The following is a 20,423-nucleotide window of genomic DNA, read 5'->3' as shown; positions in this document are numbered from 1 at the left end:
ATAGTTATCCACACAACTTCATACAACAATAACAGCACACCGAAGCTTTCAGGATGGTATTGTATGTTGTGTCTTGATGACATATTCAGCATCTAAAGATTCAACGAAAAGGCATCATTACATTACTTTGAGCCTTGTAGTTTATTCTGGTGTGGTGCATATGTAGCAGTTGTAACTGAGATACCAGTTACCTTGTATATGACTCAATCATATTTACATTGGCCGAGAAGTGAAAACCACTGAGTTCAATGGGGCTTACTTCCAAGTAAGTGTGAGTATATGACTGCAATCATAACTGCTTTCTCTATCTTTCCTGCTCTTGGTAAACAGGTGGCGCTTGGTGCTCAAAACATGATTAAATGTTTTGTGTTTGAAAATTAGAAACAGCATGCAGAATTCTAAGTAGAACTCTTTTTTTCTGCCTGAGTAAGAGACTTATCTTAAGGAAACTGATTCTAGCACTTCTGAAATCCCAGGAAGTGGTACTTCAGTCAGTTTCATTCATTTTTAGAAATTTCAACAAAATTCAGTGTTGAAATTCTGTTGGACTCTTGAAAGATTTGTTCAAAAATACTTCAGGAGATGCAGTGAAGCAGAGGTTACCCTCATAGGGTGCCTTCTCTGTCGTCACACCCCAGGTGTGGAACTCTCTCCCTGTAGGGATTAACTTGTCCCTCTTATTGTCAGTTTTCCAAAGCCAATTGAACATGCATTTTTTCCTCTGAGTCTTTGAGGTTAAATATTATCTGGAGTCCAACAGATATGTTGTTGCTACTGTATTGATAAAGTTGGTGATTGCAGTTTGATGCAGTGTTTTTAGTGTCTTAATATGTATTTGGGGATATTTGAATTTTTGTTTGATTATGTTGTTAAACTCCATGAAAGGCTTCTGATCCCAATCCCAGATGTCCCGCTTTGGCTTAGCCATGCCAGATCGTGGGACCAAAAGACAGGAGGTTTTTTTTGTCCCACCCTGTGGCGTAAGTCACTTGTCTCACACCAGAGCGCGGGACCCAAAAATGGAAGGAAAACTTCCCTAGACCCCACACATCATCACTTTTCTTCCTCCTTCCATTGCAGCACTTCCAGAAGCCTTTCAAGACAATTATTGTAGGTAATAGTAAAATGGTGTGATGTGTATGCAGTCTAAGTGCTTGCTCTAAATGTTCTAAGTGCTGTTAACAGCCATATGATTAGTGTTAATGGTCTGAAAGTTGAGAATTCCACCAGACATGAATGTGTGACAGAAGCCCGTGCTTGCCTTGGCAGTGAATGAAAGGAGAACGTATTGTAGACTTGTTTCCCCAGATGTTAAAGCATATGGAGATATATTATTGGAGTAGAATTTATTCATATCATTTAGCACTCTTTCACCTCCCCCATTTTACTCTTACTTGTTTTTTATTTTAGCAATGCCTTTGGAGCAGATAGACCCCATATTTATTAACCTGTTAACCACTTTAATTGTGAATGCCAAGGCACACTGCCCCTGCTAAAAAGTTTGTTTTATCTGGCCTTGGGATTGCTGTAACAGGATAACCAAATTTCTCATTCCTCTTTGCATATTTGAGAGGCCCCAATTGTTTTATATATTTGTGATAACATAAAAATAAACTATAGATTTCATCATCAGGAGGCCTGTTAAAATATACTACAACCTTTGAGTTTGTTGTACTACAGAGCATCTGGTTCTACATCACATTGCAGAGTAGAACATGCTATTTAAACCTCGAAATGTCTTGGGCTGGCCTTGGTCTTTCTTGGGATTGTGACTAATTCCATTCTCTTCTGTTCAGGGAAAAAATAGTTTGCATTGGTGCATTCATTATTTTAAAATGTGGTGTTCATTTTCTGCAGTATGAGAACCAACTTGCTGCAGGATGGAATTTGATAGCTCTGAATATGATAAATGGGAATGTTGACTTTGATAAATATTGATAAATGGGAATATTGACAGGATAAATGGCAATATTGACAATGATATGGTTACAAAGTGAACAAGCAGGACTTTTGAAACTCGCTAATTTAGTCCAAATTTAATAACCTTCCTTTTCTTTAATAAAGTGAACGTTGCTTTACAAAATTTCCATCCCCCTTTAAATGTTTCTGTTTTCCAGGTTTCTAACAATGTGCACGAGACACTTTGGTAGCGTTGTAGCTCAAACTATTCGAACTCAGAAAACAGATCAGTTTCCACTTTTCCTTATTATTATGGGGAAACGATCATCGAATGAGGTGCTGAATGTAATACAAGGTACCGTTTTTTTGGTTCTATTGGGCATATGTTCCTTCTTGAAACTTCCAAGTTAATTTGCCGCCGGTCCTCTCTAGAATATAGTTTATCTTCTTTAGTTCAGAAAGTATCTCTTAGTGAAATGTTAAATGCAGTGCATTTATACTATACTCATTTGCATTTACTACGGCCAAAACTGATTTTCTTACTCTTTGCATCTCTAATAATGAAGAGGAGTATAGTGTAAATAGTGACAAATGGCTTTTATTTTTCATGCTTACCAGCAAGTATACAAAAAAATGAAAACAACTGACAGACTGTGAATGATAAGTTTTCTGTAGCTAGAGCTTTAGAAACAGGAATTCAAGTTCGTTGTTAGAATAGATCTCCTTTCAGATTTCCAGCATTGAGGCTGATTTAAGTAAACATGCATAGGATTTTACTACAAAAGTACTCTCCGGTAAGTGTTCTTAGGATTAGAGCATTCTTGTGCATATCCATTCAGATATAAGCTCCCTTGTCTTCAATGGGATTTCTGTCCAGGTAAGTCTACATATAGGGTCTCAGTCTTAAAGACTTTGGGCAAGCTATCATGTCCCATTTTAGCCTGCCCTATAGCATTATTGTGAAAATTAAATGGGATGAAGAGATGTTATAACCAGGCCAGAGTCCTTTATGTTTTGAGTCATTGAATTCAGGTATCTTGCAACATTCTTAATTTGGAACTCTTAAAATATTGAAATATTGTTGATTTCAAGTTGAGATTTCCATAACTGAAGGAGTCTGCCTGCCTGCATTTGAAAACAAAACAAGGGTCCAAATCTAATCAAAGCTGTGGCAGTTTGATGTTTTATCATATAAAAAGTTCCTCTCTGTACTCTTGGCATTGCTTTTCCAAGTTTAAATTTAGTGTGTATGTTGTCCAAGACATCCTGATTTCTGAAAGGTCGACATTTGAAATTCAAAATTTCACAATGCCAAATGCAGCCAGTATTGCTGTGGAGAGCAAGCAAAATCTCACTTGGAAAATAATGGAAAGAAGTGAAGCTACCATCTTCTTGCACGTCAGCCCACCTTGTATTGGAGAATAGAGAATTGCTGTTGCCACCCAGGAATGAAAACCTGACAGGTCCATAGAATGGATTTTAACAATATTTGGACTAATGTAAAAGGAAGGGTAGGATTTCAAGGGACAACAGGATATATATATACTGCTATTTGAGATGCAGTATAAAAGTCTGGAAGAATTTGGATACAATTGAAACTACTCTGTGGAAAGCGTTTTGTGCTAATGCCCTCAAATTCTTCTTTGAAGCTACCCCAAATTTTACATATCAGTTTGACAATATTTTTTAAAACATGCTTCTTTCAGCTACCTGAAAGAAATAAAAAAAACCCTCTCTTCCTGTTTAGTGATCCTATTTTCACCTACAGGAAAATATAACAGAAAGCATCATCAATCAGTTCAGAATAAATACTTTCGTCTATGCTTGTGCTTACATTTTATTGGAAAAATTAGAAACTTGTGGGGGGCAGCCCACCAATAAACAGAAAATATTCTAAGAATCTCATCTCATATTCTTATTATGACTTATAAAAACCCCTGCTAGGTATTCCTTTTGGATTAATTCTAGAATGACTTTCTGGTTTTTTAATAACTTTAATAATATGAAGTTCAGCTATCTTTCTTTGTTGCTAGGTAACACAACAGTGGATGAGCTAATGATGAGGCTGATGGCTGCAATGGAGATCTTCGGTGCTCAGCAGCAGGAAGACATAAAAGATGAGGTGAGAGCTGGACATCACTCCAGACATCTGGTGAATTTTGAGTAAAGGCCTTTCCAGACAATTAAAAAATATTGGATTCTATTCATAGCACTAGATCTGTCCGGCCCCCAATTCAGCACCAATTGCACATTGTACGACCGGATGCTAAAGAAAACAAGGCTCCTGTGGCTTTAATAGTTGGGCAAAGAAGAAGTTTTTGCAGGTTTTTACTGCACAAGTAAGAGAAGTTCCACCTAATGATCTCTCTTGTACAACTGGACACGGCTACTGTCCTTTTCATCAAATCATGCTAATACCAGGTTGCGCTAACACAGGTGTGGGAAACCTTTGGCCCTCCAGATGTTGCTGAACTAAAGCCCCCATCATCCATGGTCATTGGCCATGCTTGATAGAGCTGATGGAAGTTGCAGTTCAGCAACATTTGGAGGTTCTCCACCCCTGCATGTAACGGACAGCAGCCGTGTCCAGTTGTACAAGAGAGCAGCCATCACCTGTAGCGTTCTAAAAGAAGTCAGAGCAGAAGTGAGCGTCAGTGCTAAAAATGAATATATAGCTTTTAAATAAATAAAATGAAAAGCTAAGGTTCATTATATGTCACGATATGTTACAGAGGGAAGGGAGCTTTGACAGGTGTTTGCTTTATTTTAAATGGGAAAGATGAACAGGGAAAGGTGAACATTTGATACTGAAATGCTACAACAATAAACTGGTAAGAGGTGCTGATAGAACACAAAATAAAAAATTTAATGGATTGGAGAGAGGGGAGAATCCTAGTATCATAGTCCAATAGACACCTGTGACTCTTAGAAATTTCATAGCATTTGCAAAAGCAATCTAATGGCTAAATATTGTCTTTGAGTACTGGGGGAAATTATCTCTTGAGGAAATCATCTGAATGTGGGGGGGGGAATTATTGCACCTGGAAAGGCACAAGTATTGAACGGCAAATTTAAAAACTGTTATGTACTGTTCATACTGGTTTTCGTAATGTTGATTAAAAAAGAAAGTGTGTCACTGGTTAGCTAAAAAATAAGATGGAAATTGTAAATAATAAGGTTGGTAGCCTGAAACATATAACATCACAGTAATGTAATAGAAATAATGGAAATGTTATAGAACAAAATGTAGCAGAAGTTGGTTGTAGCAGAAGTCCATCTCATGTTTTTAATCGACCTTTCACATGTTCAAAGCAGCTTATTATATGGGGAGATTATTCTCATCATTTCTTTCTTACTAGGAATTTGGCTTCACTCTACTAAAAACTTACCACTTCTTTCATTCCTTACCCTCATGATTAAAAAATAGGAAAACAATCATACTTTAGTACTCTAGCAAAGGTAGCTTTCAGTATATAATAATAAAAATATACATTACCGTACAGGTCTCTTTCATTTAAACTAAATGAGCTAGTGGAAGTATAAAGTTTTCCAGAACTGTCACAGTGTTTCAGTTTTACAAAAAAAAGTAGACACAAGACAGGTATACAGTAATGAGACATTTATCTGTTACTCTGTAAATTGGGAGTGACATTTGCGAGTAATGAAGTACTTAGTTAGGAATTTGTAATAATAGGTGTGTTGCCATTCAAGATTATTGTTATCCTGGTTGTAGAGACATTGATTGACAATAATGCACTAAATACATTTTTCAGCCATTTAAGTCTTGTTTCTCATTAGTACAAGATTTACTGATTATTTTATGTAATAATATGAATGTATGTCATCTGCATTTCTATCTACCATATCCATTTCCTCTCTACTCTAATTCCTTTCTATTCTTGATAGAATTTTTAGTTATGAGGATTGCATAAATTTATGAAATTTGTTGCATAATATCGTTGAATCTTCATTGCATTATAACAGAAGGTAACCATGAGATGATATATTATTTTTAAAATAAACTTTCATGGAAGCATTTCAGGTCTCAAATGATAGGGCTGTTTAGTATGCAAAAGAGGGCCGAGGTACCCTTGCACTCCCAGAAGGGCTTCTGAGCCAACAGATGCCTCCATTAATGGAAGAAAGGAGGAGGAGCTGCAGCCCTACAGTACCCCTTGTAAATTGGCTTCAGAGTTTAGAGACCTTTCAGCCCAAAGTGAAAGGTAGTGCAGGGAGCTTTCGGAGGAAGGGCGAATTTGCAATAATTGTCTCTCTCATCATCACTTAGCAGAGGTGCCCCGTGAATCAAAAGCTTTTCTGTGATCACAAGGGCAACATCTGGATTCCACTCTATATTGTTGTGCAGATTTTAAAATCATAGTTGCCATGTTTTTAAGTTGCTGCCTAATTGTACCTGCCTAATGGATGGCTTGTGAAGATACGTATGGCCTACTCCATTGCCCCATTCTTTGTTACCTTCTGGTTGTTAGGGATGACTAGGGGTACCATTTCAAAAACTGGTTTTATTCTAACAGGCTCTGATTTTCTCTCAATAAGGTCTATTTTCTATGTTAAGCATGGTGCTCACAAACCCATGTTGTAGGCAGCGGGTCTCTGGTGTTATAGCCTGCCTCTGGAGTATTTCTGAGAGTAATCAGTCTCCTTCCCTGACCTGCAGTTAGTGAGAACAGGTAGAGTAGCACCAGCACTGCCACTGTCTGTACAATAGGAATGCTAGTTATTTACTGATTGGGGCAGGGAGACTACAGTGTGCCATGTGCTGCTGACTGGGCAGCTCAAATTGGATTGGCTGAGATATTGTTATAGCCTTGTTCCCTTTCCTTTCAGCTACCAAGATAGAGTTGTGCACATGTCAAGCCAAATGCAGTCTTCAGCTGTGGTTTCCAGCTGCTTGTCCCAGGCAGGCAGTATAAACAGGCAGATTATTGAGTCTTTGGTCAACCACCAAACATGGCCAATATAGGCTGTGTTGGTTTATTGACTCACATGTTGGTTTCAAACACCAGGAAGCATAAGATGGCTTCTCACTTTCAGAGAAGTAGCAAAAAATAATTGTGCCAGTAATTCATGCTTCCAGTATTGTGTTTCTGCATCTCTCTTGTGGGTTTTTTTTCCGGGGGAGAACATGCATGCACCTTTCTCCCTTTTCACATATCCTGGAAGTACAAAAAAACAGAAGTGGAATGGTTTTCTTTGGAAAGGCAAAATAGTTAACAACTTAACATAAACATAGTGTCTGCAATTCATTTCAAACCTGTAAGAACATTTGAGGAATAAAACCAGCTTTATTCCTCAGTGTCTTTAAGAGAAATGCAATTCACTAGATAAAATAATGTGCTAAACAGGTAGTGAAGTAATCCATATATTATGTACTTAGCAAGAGGCGTTGGCATGTGAAAAAAAATATTGTTTTTTCGTGGTTTGCTAGCTAACATGTAACTCTTTTTTATAAGCCTTGTTCCCGACAACTTCTGTTTAAACAGCAACTCCTTTTTCTAGTGAAGATCTTAATGCATTTACATTAACATTCTTTCAAAATGTGACAATAGCAAGCAGGATACAGATTCCGGTTTCTGTTACTGTTTTCCTAGTAACAATTGTAAGCCATCATAAACCACAAAAAGATAAACAGAAAGTTCTTCCGAGGTTTTTGGCTGTTATTTTTTTCTAAGTCAACATGTATATTTTTTTTGTACATGGAGGCACAAAAGAATGGTTCTGTATGTTCAAAGAATATATATTCCAGCTAGGGTGGGGGGAATCGACAATGACCCAGTATGAAAATTTGGAACGTTACCCTTTTCATATATTTATATGCTTAGAAGTCTTCAAATCATGAATAACAATGTGACACACTTTTGCATAGCATTTAACACAGTATCCTTTGCTAGGTGTCATAATGTGGAGCTGGGTTTTTCAGTTAATTGTAGATAGAGGATAGAACTCTTCTAGTATCACTGAGGCTAACTGAAGAAGAAGAAAAGTAAGACAAAACTGAGACACTGCACAGTTTTAGCAAACATGTAGATAGAGGCCTAAAATTCAGGTAACTTAAGTACTTTAGGGAGTGGTGGGTATTTTTCAATCCCACAAGAGTGGCTTCCCATAATTTCTGAGTAAGGTAACAGAGCTAGCACCACTTCCAATGCCCTGCCAGCTCACTCCAGCCTGAATGGGAAGTAGGGGTGGGGATTCTACCTTTCTTGGTGGGGCTGCTTTCCTTCATTTACTCCCTTGCCATTGTGTTCAGTGAGAAGCAATTAGCCATGCCGGCTCTCGGAACAGTGTAGTTGAGGGCTTCTTATGGGCACGTTGGGAATTCAAGAGATCTTGAGGTCTTACAGATCCTTAGCTGCCTTCGTTTCACTACCTCCACCAGCAAAACACAACCAGTGGGACATCTGCACTGACAGACCTTTCTGTGGGTGTACCAGGGATCTTCTAGCAGCATGCGTGCCATCATACCAGTGGGCTTTCCTTCTCTGATGGAATGGGACTCTGAATCCAGAGGTCCACAGCTGGTCTCCTACTGGCTTTATGCCTGTGGACTAAATTGTAGTATATTACCATAATGAATTGGCAATGTTATCCTGAGCAGTAGCAGCTTTGGAAAAAAGTGAGCCAGAGAAAGTGGCTGTTTCTATCCAGAGGAAGTCCAATTTTAATTGAGAAATATAATTTCCTTCAGTCTCATATTGTTACTGGAGACCTAGCTGGGAGCTCCAAGAGAAATGGCAGTAATTTATTAAGCCTTTTGTGTTTGAGGAGTGTACAGTGTTAAAAAGACATGTCCACAGTTTCATTGTTTACATTTGGCTTTTAACTTGACTGTTGAGTGATGATTCTAGCATTGCATGATAGGCAAGAATAGAGCCTGAATTTGTCACATATGAAACTAATGAGAAGAGATTTGTGATTAAATAATGGTATTACAATTCAACACACCTGTTTTGAGCCTCCTCCTTATGCATTTTTTCCTCTCTTGCCTGAGGAGGAGACTTCTCAATGGATTACAGTAACACTTTTTGACAAGCTTATACAGGGTGGAGTTCCTATGTACTGACAGAACCCATTTGATGATACCTCGATAATGCATTCTTTTTATTTCTGCTGTCAAAATTTATTACTGTAAAAGCATTGACTGTTACACAGCTGGTCTGACTTGTCCACATTTTTAAGTTAAGTAACAGTAGGCCTAACATAATGTTTATTTTTCTTGTTATGCAACATTTAACCCTCGTTGCTTTAGGATAAGATTCATGGTAGATATATATTGTTCTACAATTGCTTGAAAAAACTTCCTTTATTTGCAAATCCCACTTGAAAATGTCTATTCACTTTGACTTCCCATCAGCTGGTTTTTCAATCTTCTTCCTGAAAAACATAGTGTGTGTTTCTTTTATTTAAAAAAACCACCTGTAGAAATAAGAGTAACACTGATAAAGGCATGGAGAACTATTCAGGTTCATGGAGAGGAAGAACTTTTTAATGTTTTTATGTTTATTTATCTGGAAATAGGTGGACTGTCAGCTAAGCTTTCAGATGGTATGATCAGCCATCAGCCCATCTTCCTTTCCTGTGAACTTAAATTGAGTAGCTTTATTGTTAAAGGCACAGGAACAGAGAGCAAGCATTTAACAGTGGCCTGGGATACAAAAATTAAGAAGTTGAAAGTTTATAGTGTCACTTTATGTACAAGTCACAAAAAGTGTTGTTTCACAGATTTTTGCATGCCACCCTGATGTTAAGGCATAGAATCAAGACCAGTAACAAAAAAAACAAAAAACAAAAAAAGCAAACTGCACAAAAAGTACCTCAAATTAGCTTATTGAAGCAAGTCAGCCATTTGGGGACAAAGAAAATTGTGATGGGTTTTTAAGAAATATTTCCAAAAAGTAATAGCAAGCAGGGCTTTTTTTTTTTACCTGGAACTCGCTGGAACTCAGTTCCAGCACCTCTCAGGTGGGAACCATTGCCATTATAAGAGAATGAGATGTGAGAACAGCATTATAAGAGAATGTGAGAACAGCAGTAAAAGTTAGGCTTTATTTGGGCAGCTTTTATATCATTTATAAAACAACAACCCACACACTCTGTATATATATTCATAGATTTTCCTGTGTTAAGCTATAAAATGTACAAGTCTGTCATCTTTGGAGGATCAGGTTAATGTTTTCTATTATGTTGTTTTGTTTAGTCAAGCTGGGTGTTTTTTCTTTCACACTCCCATGATTAGCTGCAGGCAGTAATAGTTTTAACTTCAGGTGTGGCTCAATAAAATGTTTGAAATAGATTCTCATCCTTTGCAAACAGAAAATATGTAGGGTCGGTTCTTTGGTTTCTAGTGCCTTATGTGAACACATAGATTGTTGAATTTCAGGGTATAATGGGCTGTGTGTTGCTCTGAGATAACTTAGCATTTAATTGGGTCAGATATTAATTGAGACTCAAACTCCTCCTTGAGGATGCAGAAAGACAAGCTAGGAAGATAGTGTAGAATTTTAGTTTCTAAAACTTAGATTTTGCTGGATAATGAACAAGTACTTGATGGAACTTTACTCAGTCCTGACTTTTTTCAGCATTTTAGTGAAGATGAGGAGAAAGTGCCCCACCCAAAGACTGAATGAATCTTGGGAGAGTAAAACTTCAGAACTTTCAGGTGGGAGTAGCCTTATGTTTGAAGCGGATGCTGATTATATAATTAAGATTTTATTAGAATTCATACCGACTCTTCACCATGAGCTCCCAGGTTGGGTCACAACAATTTACAGTCACTGTATTAAAATAAGTTAAAGCAGAATTACAATCAAGAGTGCGTCCTAAGATGAAGATGGTTGCTGTTTTTTTTTAATGGGGGGAAATATTTGACACTGCTTCAAGCAGCAGCCATCCTAGGCATTCCCACAGGGTCAGAATGCTTCATGGGAATTATGCTTATCTGTGCAGGGAATTCAGTGGGAGTGGAAAGATGGTGTACAATGATAGTGATTTGAGAGGGAGGAATTTCAGCCTGGCCTCAACATGGACTGATCAAGAAAATATTTTAAAATAAAATATGAAGGTTTATGAAATTAAAAAGGGGGAAGTTAACTTCAGCTCAGCGGCAGACTGTTTCTTTCCATGGAGTAATCTTTCTGTCACTTTAATTTATTTCTAAAAAGATTTCATACTGATTCCATCAAAGCTGCCAATTAAATGTTGCTATATTGTCATACTGACACAAGATCAATTGTCCAACATCTTGAGGGGGGGCAGAGGGGGGTCCTACCCATACAGCATTTCTGAATAACAGCTAAGCAATGAGAAATTTCAATATTCATAATGTATATCCAATGGCTAAGCAGTGGAATGCAGAATAATCATGGCATAATCTGTTCTCACAGATTAAAAGCTCTGTTTTTCATTTTGCTTTATGGATTCATTACTGTTGTGTTTCAAAGACAGCTTGCTTTGGGTCACATTTGAGGCTTATGCACTAGATAGATCTATATATTCCAAAGGCGTATCTTAATAGGTATGTTGATACAGAACTGTGATCCTCAGGCCTTTTAAATAAGGGGACCTATTGATGTCATTTTCTCTTTGTGGGTATCATTCTACTTCTCCCATCCATAAGCCTCTCCTCTCAACCTCTTGCTCCTTGTCCTTAAAATTCATTGCAAAAATAGTCACAGAATGAGTGAAAGTGTTTGAAAGGTCAGGAATCAGTGCTCAGGTGTCTGTGAGTTGCACATTATCCGGTGCAGAATCATTGTCCCCCTCATTCCAGATATTGGGGGTGAACTGTAAAGAATACATGGTTATTGTTAGCTAAACTATGAGGCTGAGCAAAACATAAGGTTTGGAAAAGATGCATGGTATATGTTATAATTTTTGCATGCATGCAGGTCTAACAGACACCCTATGACTATGTTATCAGCAATATATTATAATTAGTTAACATACTGACTGAGGCCTCAATTCGGAACATATTTACCCTGGATTAAGTCCCACAGAAAACAATGAGACTTACTTTAGACTAGACTTGAATAAAGTTGCACTACAATCTTGTACCAGGCTTCTGTTGCTGGAAGTAACCCTGGGGAGAGTATGCTTACAGGATGCTCCCACCACCCCAAGGTGGGAAGGTAACTTCCACTGTTTCCTCTTTCCCAACTAGTCAGTTATATCTGCTGAAAATCTGTTGCAGAAGGTTGGGAGGCTCACTGGAGCAATTTGAGAGAAGCTGCAGAGGAAAGGAAAACTTCATCCTACCTTCTGCTGGTACTCCATTAGATCATGGTCCTGTCCATGGACTGAAGGAGCTTTATGATTCATGAATGTCTAGTTAGGATGCAAACCAACCCAACAATTATGTGCCACTTTTCCACACAAGTGTTCTCAAAGCAGTTTACTTAAAAAGCTAAAGCTTACAAGGAGCACTAGAAAGCAATTTAAGAGCTTTTTGCATACCACTACCTCCTGCTGAAAAATGGTTCACGTTTTTACTTGTAATAATGTCCGGGATATGGACTGCTGTCTCGAGTAAAGCCCAGTAGAACTAACACATTGCTTGAGTTATATTATAGTATCTTGGAGTTTTACTCATAGATTTTATTACAATTGTTTGTTAGGCTTGTCATTCTCCACCCCACACACTGATTGTGTAAGCTGCTGTGTGTCACTGTTATATAGTAGGAAGGGTGAGGTAAATTGGCTTCCTTCTATCATCTAGTTACTGTTCTAGACAAATTTTGTATCTCCCATCTAGCCAGGCACTGAGGTATAATTATGTTCACCTGTACTTAATGAATAATAATTATCTAGGTTATAGAGGAACGTAACTCTTATGAGCTTGTTTGCCCATTATGCTTTTTGAATCTGGGCAAGATTCAACTTCTGGCATTCACATTTTCTCAACAACCGTAAGTGAGCAATATTGCTGGTTGGCTGTCAAGGGAGTGAAATGTCATTTGCTTTCCAGTGACCTGTAAAGCACTTAGCAAGCATGTCTTGAAAAAGCTCCATGTAATTACTTGGAGTAGAACATTTAATGAAACTTACATTTTAAAGGCAACTTTTAATTTTTATCTGCATACTGAAATTTGACTGTAGATGTTTTTGCTTTGCTATCAGTGTCAAAGAAGAAAACATATAACTTGTATTAAAACTGAGGAGGATAGCTTATATTTACACAAACACTTAGTTTATGAATACAGGTTATTAATAAGAATAGCCTCAATTTAAAGAGTAGAATCACAGAATTGTAGAGTTGGAAGGGACCCCAAGGGTCATCAAGTCCAAACCCTGCAATGCAGGAATCTCAACTAAAGCATTCATAACAGATGACCATCCAACCTATGCTTAAAAACCTGCAAGGAAGGAGAGTCCACCACCAAGAACTGCCACTCTAGGCAGTTTTTTCGACTGTAAAACAGCTCCTCCCCTCAGAAAGTTCTTCTTGATCGAGTCCTACTCTCTGGGGCAAGAGAAAACAAGCTTGCTGCATCTTCCATGTGACAGCCCTTGATATATTTGAAGATGGCTATCTCAGTCTCCTCTTTTCCAGGCTAAACATACCAAGCTCCTTCAGCCGTTCCTCCTAAGGCTTGATTTCCAGACCCTTGATCATCTTTGAGTAGGACCATCACTCAGTGACATTTCTTGTATGTGTAGAGTCCCAAGTTTAGTCCTTGACATTTCTGGTTAAAATGACTTTGTGGAACTGCTTCCTGTCTGAATAGACATTAATGAGTTAGAATGGTCTTGTACAAGGCAGCTTGCCACATTATATCTTAAGTTTTAAATGCTTTTCCAAGATGAGAAAATGTTTTTTATTGATGCTCTACTTTCATAGGTACATTAGACAAGTTTACAAAATTAAAAGAAAGCACTGAACCAACAAGGGCAAGCAATAAAACAATAGGAAGTAAGGTCCAATTATTATTTTTTAAAAATGCTTATCTTTTTAAAGGCTAGCAGGGAAGAGGTTGTATGAACTTCCTTTGGAAGTGAGTTCCAAAGCACCATGCTGTAATGGAAAAGGCCCTGCTCCTGAAGGAGTAGATGAAATCCAAAACATGGCATAATCAGCTGGCTTTTAAATGGCAGTAAGAACTTTTTCTCAGTTACAAAGGTTGGTTTGTGCTCATGTTGGTAAGCACTCACTCAGTGCTGTTGCACATCTGACCAAGTTGGTAGCAAGAGTAAAGAAATTTGCTCATACACCTTGTTGTGAAGAGAGGCTGCTGCTGTGCAGAGTTCATATGATGCTTCATTTAAGCTGTCAAAAGCTGGGTTTTAAGTCCCATAAATAAATAAAACGAAGATATAACTCGGCAGGTCGTAAGAGGAACTCTCACAGATGAGGAAGAAGGGGAGGAGGGCAGATGCATAGTTTTCTCAGTAAAGGTGGGTCTACTCTGGCATTGCAAAGGCACAACATAATTGCAGGGGGAAGCACTGCAAGAGAGACATGTCCTTTGCTGATGCTCCAAGGGGCCAAGAAACCTTGGGAGCAGGGCTGTTGCTGGCGGTATGCAAATATTTATTTTTGCAAGTATGAAAGGGTATCATAATATTCTCTGTAATCTCACACTGATGAAGTCCTGTACTGAGGATTGCTTACTTTGCAATGCAACATTAATCTTAATTAAAACATAGTATTTTTTTAAAAAAACTATGCAAATATTTTAGATAGTTAAATCTCTTACTTAGATAAACAATTTTCCATTGTCTAACCATGAACTTGATTTAGAAGGTACATCTGCTTAGGAAACTGTTCTCTTTGAAATGGAGGTTTAGCTGTGCCATTTCACACCTTTGTCCCAGAGAGGCAGTCGTGCATAATGTATTGTTACATTCCTGACATCCCTTGCATATCCCGTTTAAATAATGCCAAGAAGAAGAAGAACTAAACCTAAGGGAAATGCGTGAAACTGTCTGTCTGGAAAAATACAGTGTCATACTGGTTTGCCAGCTGAGAACAGGAATAGCCTTCCCACAAGAAACCATGCTCAGTAACCTTCAACTTGGTTTACTCTAAAGCAGTGGTGGCTAACCTGTGGCCTTCCAGGTGTTCTTGGGACCCCAGCTCCCTTCAGCCTCAGTCCATATAGACAATGGTGAGGGATGATGTTTAGCCACTTCAGCTTGTGCATGGTGCTATCCTTGAAAGCTACTCAGAAGCTTCAACTGGTACAGAACGAAGCTGCTAGGTAGTGCAGCCAGATGGAATTACATTACATTGATTATGTTGACTGCCTTTTCACCTGAAGCCCACTTTTTGGTGCTAGTGCTTACTGTTAAAGCCATATATGCCTTGGGACCCACATACTCTGTGCCTTAAGAACCTTGGAGGAGAGCCTTCTCTGTGGTGGTCTCCCACCTTTGAAATACTTCTCCAAAGGACACTAACTTGTGCTGACTTTATAATAATAGTCTGTGTGCCATGTCAAAATATAACTGTTTGCCAAGGAATTTGGAAGCTAGTCTTAAAAACCATTTAGTCTTCTCTGAATGAGTTTCGTTGTCTCTAATTCTTTTATGAAAATGGTTGCCTTATTTTATGTATGATACTGTATTGATACAACAATGTTTAATTTTATTTATGCCTATTGTCTACAGCCCTTTTATCTATAAGAATGAAGGGCAGCCTAAATCTTCAAATTATTCATCTGGATTTCAAATACAATTTATTTAAAACTGTGAAATCATCGTCATCAGCTGTATAATTATATTGTTACGAAAGTGAAACATTGCTGGCTTTATTTATGTTGCAAATACATATTTGCCAACCCTAGCCAAATAATTTTTGATAACCCACTGATTTTAAGTGGTGATTTAGAGTCCTATCAAGGCAGGAGTAGTCCTTAGTGTGAAATAATTTAGTACCTTTATTCCTGCCTAAATAAATCTGTTTAAACACTGGGGTGTATGACAAGTACAAAGCAGCAACAAAGACTGGTCATCAGTTGTTAAGCTATTTGGATCGTGTGTCATCATGCTCATGTCTCATGCTCAAAGACAGGGCCATTCACTCCCTAGCTCCTTTCACTCAAGTGGTGCAGTGCAAACTTGGCAGAGAGCAGATGTACTCCAGGTGATTGAAGCAAGAGAATTGGTACTAGGGAAGGCAAAACAAAAGCACTTTGATTGAGAAGAAAGTTCCTTTTCTAACCCCAAATATGTGAATCAGTGAGATTTTTACCATGAGCAAATCTGATGGAATCGAGCAGCATGATAACACTTGCTTAGATCAGCTAGAGCCTATTTTCTGGCCTTAGAAACTGAACTTGCCTCTCATTCCTTTATTTGTCATTTTGTCCATATTTGGAATTTAGAGTAGCCACATCATGGAAATAAATCAATTGGTTTTGTTACCCCAGAGTTCTGTTTCTGTTTCTACTACTAATGTCTTCAATTGCTTTAGAGTTGATTTAAATTGGTAAGAGACTGTTGCAATTTGACTAGTTTTTCAGATCCCTACAAAATGAGCCCAAGTTGAATATACAGATTTTCTAATAGGCTACTGTCCAGTGCATACTTACTTTGGGAGTAAGATCCATTGAATTTAGTAGAACACACTTCTGCATAAACATGCATAGGATCAGACTCCATATAATGTGACTAACCTGAATGGCATAGTGACCTAGCTTAAAAATAATGACTTAGATTATGATTTCTTGGTTTATTAGGCTTTTTATTTGTTTTGTTTTTATTGTTAAGCTAGATGCTTTCTTCTAGTTCTTCATTCTGCAGTGGAAGAAGCAATCACTTGGGATATTAATCCAAACATTATTGCCACCTAATAGAGGAGCCCATGTGGTCTAGTGGTTAGAGTGTTGTACTAAGATCTGGGAGACCAGTCACTGTCTCTTTGCCTAACCTACATCGCAGGGGTGTGGGGAGGAGAACTAAGTATGCCACATTGAGTTCCATGGAGAAAAGATGGGATATGAATGAATGAATAAATATTATACATAATTTTGGGGTCCTAATCTGATTCTTGGCCTTCTTTTCCCATACCAGGATGAACGTGAGGCCCGAGAGAATGTGAAAAGAGAACAAGATGAAGCTTACAGAATCTCTCTTGAAGCCGATAGAGCAAAGGTGTGTACAGTTCTATACTAGAGAATGTGATTTAGTGATGAATTAAGATATTTTTATGAACTCTTTTGAGACCAGGAATTACATTATGATATTAAGCTTACTCTCTAGTTGAGAAAGTGTGGCGGCCATGGGTGGTGTTATTTCTAAATTTGTATCTATACACACACTCATCAATATATGCAGATTTTATGCAAATTAGAGTCTTCTTTTGCCCTTCCTTCTTGTGATGCATTTCTCCTTTTTCTAGTAATCCAAAAACAGCCTCCCTCTGAGAGAAACCATGAAAACTGTGGAACATTCACAGTTTGGACAACCAATATTTTGCATGGCATAATTTGTAGGAAAATGATGGCCATTGGAATATGATAGTGTACCTTAATGATAAATGATATCTGAAGTGACTTGTTTATTTCATCTCTGCAGAGAGAAGCACAAGAGAGAGAAATTGCAGAGCAGTTTCGTTTGGAGCAGATTAAGAAAGAGCAGGAAGAAGAACGTGAAGTGAGACATTTTACTTTGAACATATAGTTAGTGGCACCCCTATGTTAATTTGCACACATAATCACAATGGCAGTGTCAAAATAAAAATATAAATCCATCAGTATATATTCTATTTAAAAAACTCTGGTTGCACAAAATGGCTTCTGTCCCTCTCTAAAATAAATACTGCCCATATAGGTGCACTGTTATTGTGCTACATAACCTTTCTTTTGGATACAATGGCCTTTTATAAACTGTTTTCTTACTCAGAGCTGCAGAACCAGTCCTCATTTCAACCTGCAACTGGCCTCCTCGATTTAATGCAGATTGCTATAATGAAAAGAAAATAAGATATATTTGTATAGCAATACAAAAGCATTGTTCGCCATGCTGTTTACTAACACTCCCCATGTCCAAGTGCATGGATTACCTACAATCTCTTGTTGTGCAATAGTGTTTGCTTACCTGACAGACGTTTGGCTTAGCCTGTCTATTTGAAAATCATCCACCCTATTCACATTCTGAATATATGTTTTTAATCAATAAAATGCAGATCCATGAGTTGTTAACTTTACTCTAAGCATCATTGTCCTTTAAGTTAGTCCAGTGGTGTAGAATATCCATTGTAAATAGCTATTTTTATTCTTTAGTACTGGAGACTGGTTACTTTGAGGGGGGGTGGAGTATTGTTTGCACAATGAAAACAACTCTAATGAGCTACTGTTGTTTGTTTTCCTCTGATATAATGGCTTGGGTTTAGTAAATAATGTTGCATCTGTTGTACAGCAATGGAAAATGTCAACACAAAAGGATAAAAAGGAGGTGCTTGAGTAGAAAACATGGACAAAGATAATAAAAAAATACCATTTTTTAAAAAAAAGACCACTAGACCAAAATACATTTTAAGGGTTGGTTCCACAGAAACACAAGCAAAATTCAGTTATTGAAGAAGGGTGTTTTGGGCCCTTCCTCCCCACTAAAACCTCCTACGCACCCCAAATAATGCTCCTGATAGTGCAGTGACCCTATGAAATGAATGGAAGAGGGTACAAGGGGGTTGCAGTCGGACGCTGAAATTGGGCAGAATTTGAGAGGACTGCCTTGCACAAGCATAAGTGCTTGGATTCGTGCTTTGTCCTGTTGGTCTTTGATTCTCGTTATGATTGATATCTCAGTCGCTCATATAGCTTTTCAACTTTCTGTCCACCCCAGTCCTAAACCCATTGGGCAGAATCTAAAGAAGCTTGAGCATTCCAAAGGCTGACTAAAATCATTGGAATTTCATTACTCAGTTCATACATTTAAAAGATCTAGCAGGCAGCAATATTATTTTAAATCAAATTTATTTATAAAAGTTTTGTTTAATGTAGTGCATATCTTCGAAGTAGCTTCATTTCAATGAAGTTATATAAATAGCAAGTCCCACTGAACTCACTGAGGCTAACTTTTGAATAAACATGTATATGATTGCACTGTTAGTGTATACCTGAAAAGCAGCTTCACATCAGTTAACGGTGTTATCTTGTACATGTCTGCTCAGAAATTAGCCCCACTGAGTTCAATGGGTCTTGCTCCCAGAGTAAGTGTGTATATAGGATTACTCAAATTATTGTTCAGATAATTTTATTGCAGGTTTCTTTGTAAAGAGTTCAGGTGTTTTTTTTGCATTATCTGGTCTTGTGTATTTATTGTGTTATCTGGTCAAGCATTTTGCCTGTGAGACGGTTACAGGATTTTAATTAATTAATTAATTAGTCTAAATATTTAATGGTTTTGATTTTATGCTTTAAAAAGCAATTTGGCACTTGACAATTATTCCCTCAATCAAAATTCCCTAAGCCCTTTCTGCCCAACAATTAAATTACCTATCACCACTATGCAGTAAACTATAGGTTTAATAATGTGTTATAAGAGGAGGATTTATTTTAATTAGTTGTTTTCTGAGCTGTTATTAAGAAATGAATAAAGATGGATGTGATATTGAAATATACATCATAGAACTGCATTGTGGAAACGAAGTTCTTCTGACACAAGATGTCAACCTGAATACTTGGAGAAGAATTTGCTTTCCAAAAATGGGGCTTTTGCATGCTTAAAATTAGAAATAAATAAGAGAAAAGCATTTTCCTCCTGCTAGCCAAGTTTATGGAGGACAGGCCAAAGGAAACAGGACCTTCAGCACTGCCATACCATAATAAGGACAGGACAGCACTTGACTCTTGGCAGAGTAAGAGCCAGGTACCAAGAGCTAGGAGTTAAGAGCCAGGTGCAGTGGCCCAAAGTTACAGTCTGAACTATAAATCCTTTATCATCCTTCTAAGTCAGGAGAAGTTGATAGGCAGCTTGGATGGGCTACTTCTCTTGAGTTGTAGGGTCTGTGCTGCCTTGTTCACTCAGGATGGAATCTCAGTGATAAAACTAAGGAGAGACTGTCTGCTTCCCAGGATTAGTATATGGTTCCTAGGATCAACATGGTTCAGCTCATTGTCAGAATAGAGGTGAGTCCAGTGTCTCAAAGGACACAGGAGTTGTGCATCCCATTATTTTGACCACAAACATGTGCAGGAGAGATGTGATAATAATAATTATTTTATTATTTATACCCCACCCATCTGGTTGTGTTTCCCCAGCCACTCTGGACAGCTTACAGCATATCTAAAAACATAATAAAAACATCAAGCGTTAAAAACCGCCCGATACGGGGCTGCCTTCAGATGTCTTCTAAAAGTTGTGTAATTCTTTATCTCCTTGACAATTGAAGAGAGGGTGTTCCACAGGGAGGGCGCCACCACCGAAAAGGCCCTCTGCCTGGTTCCCTGTAACTTCGCTTCTCGCAGTGAGGGAACCAGCAGAAGACCCTCGGAAGAGGACCTCGCTGAGCGATGGGGGTGGAGACGCTCCTTCTGGTATATATAGCCTATATGTTGGGGAAA

At 38.0% G+C, this 20,423-nt stretch overlaps 1 protein-coding gene and 1 long non-coding RNA gene across 6 annotated transcripts in view; one reads left to right on the top strand and one right to left on the bottom strand.

The window, feature by feature from the left end:
- FAF1 (Fas associated factor 1) overlaps nt 1–20,423 on the top strand; it is a 171,291-nt gene that overhangs the window by 131,356 nt on the left and 19,512 nt on the right. Inside the window, exons 14-17 of the mRNA XM_081010831.1 lie at nt 2,118–2,254; nt 3,933–4,021; nt 16,930–17,010; nt 17,434–17,511. Coding sequence (XP_080866957.1) covers nt 2,118–2,254; nt 3,933–4,021; nt 16,930–17,010; nt 17,434–17,511 — 385 coding nt within the window. The remainder of the gene's footprint in view (nt 1–2,117; nt 2,255–3,932; nt 4,022–16,929; nt 17,011–17,433; nt 17,512–20,423) is intronic.
- The window catches only part of LOC308479865, a 69,404-nt gene continuing 53,513 nt past the window's right edge, over nt 4,533–20,423 (bottom strand). For 3 of the 5 annotated variants that reach the window (XR_013987855.1, XR_013987856.1, XR_013987857.1), the window contains 2 exons: nt 17,757–17,820; nt 13,362–13,635 (listed from right to left, as the gene is read on the bottom strand). This is a non-coding gene — a long non-coding RNA (uncharacterized lncRNA). Of the gene's footprint in view, nt 7,077–13,361; nt 13,636–17,384; nt 17,428–17,756; nt 17,821–20,423 lie in introns of those variants that run through there. The other 2 variants (XR_013987853.1, XR_013987854.1) reach the window with 2 other exon arrangements.

This window comes from Podarcis pityusensis (assembly GCF_964106645.2).
Source record: "Podarcis pityusensis genome assembly, chromosome: 6".
NCBI lineage: Eukaryota > Metazoa > Chordata > Lepidosauria > Squamata > Lacertidae > Podarcis > Podarcis pityusensis.
Note: the sequence above shows the minus strand (reverse complement) of the source record. Positions and strands in the feature narration are given on the sequence as shown.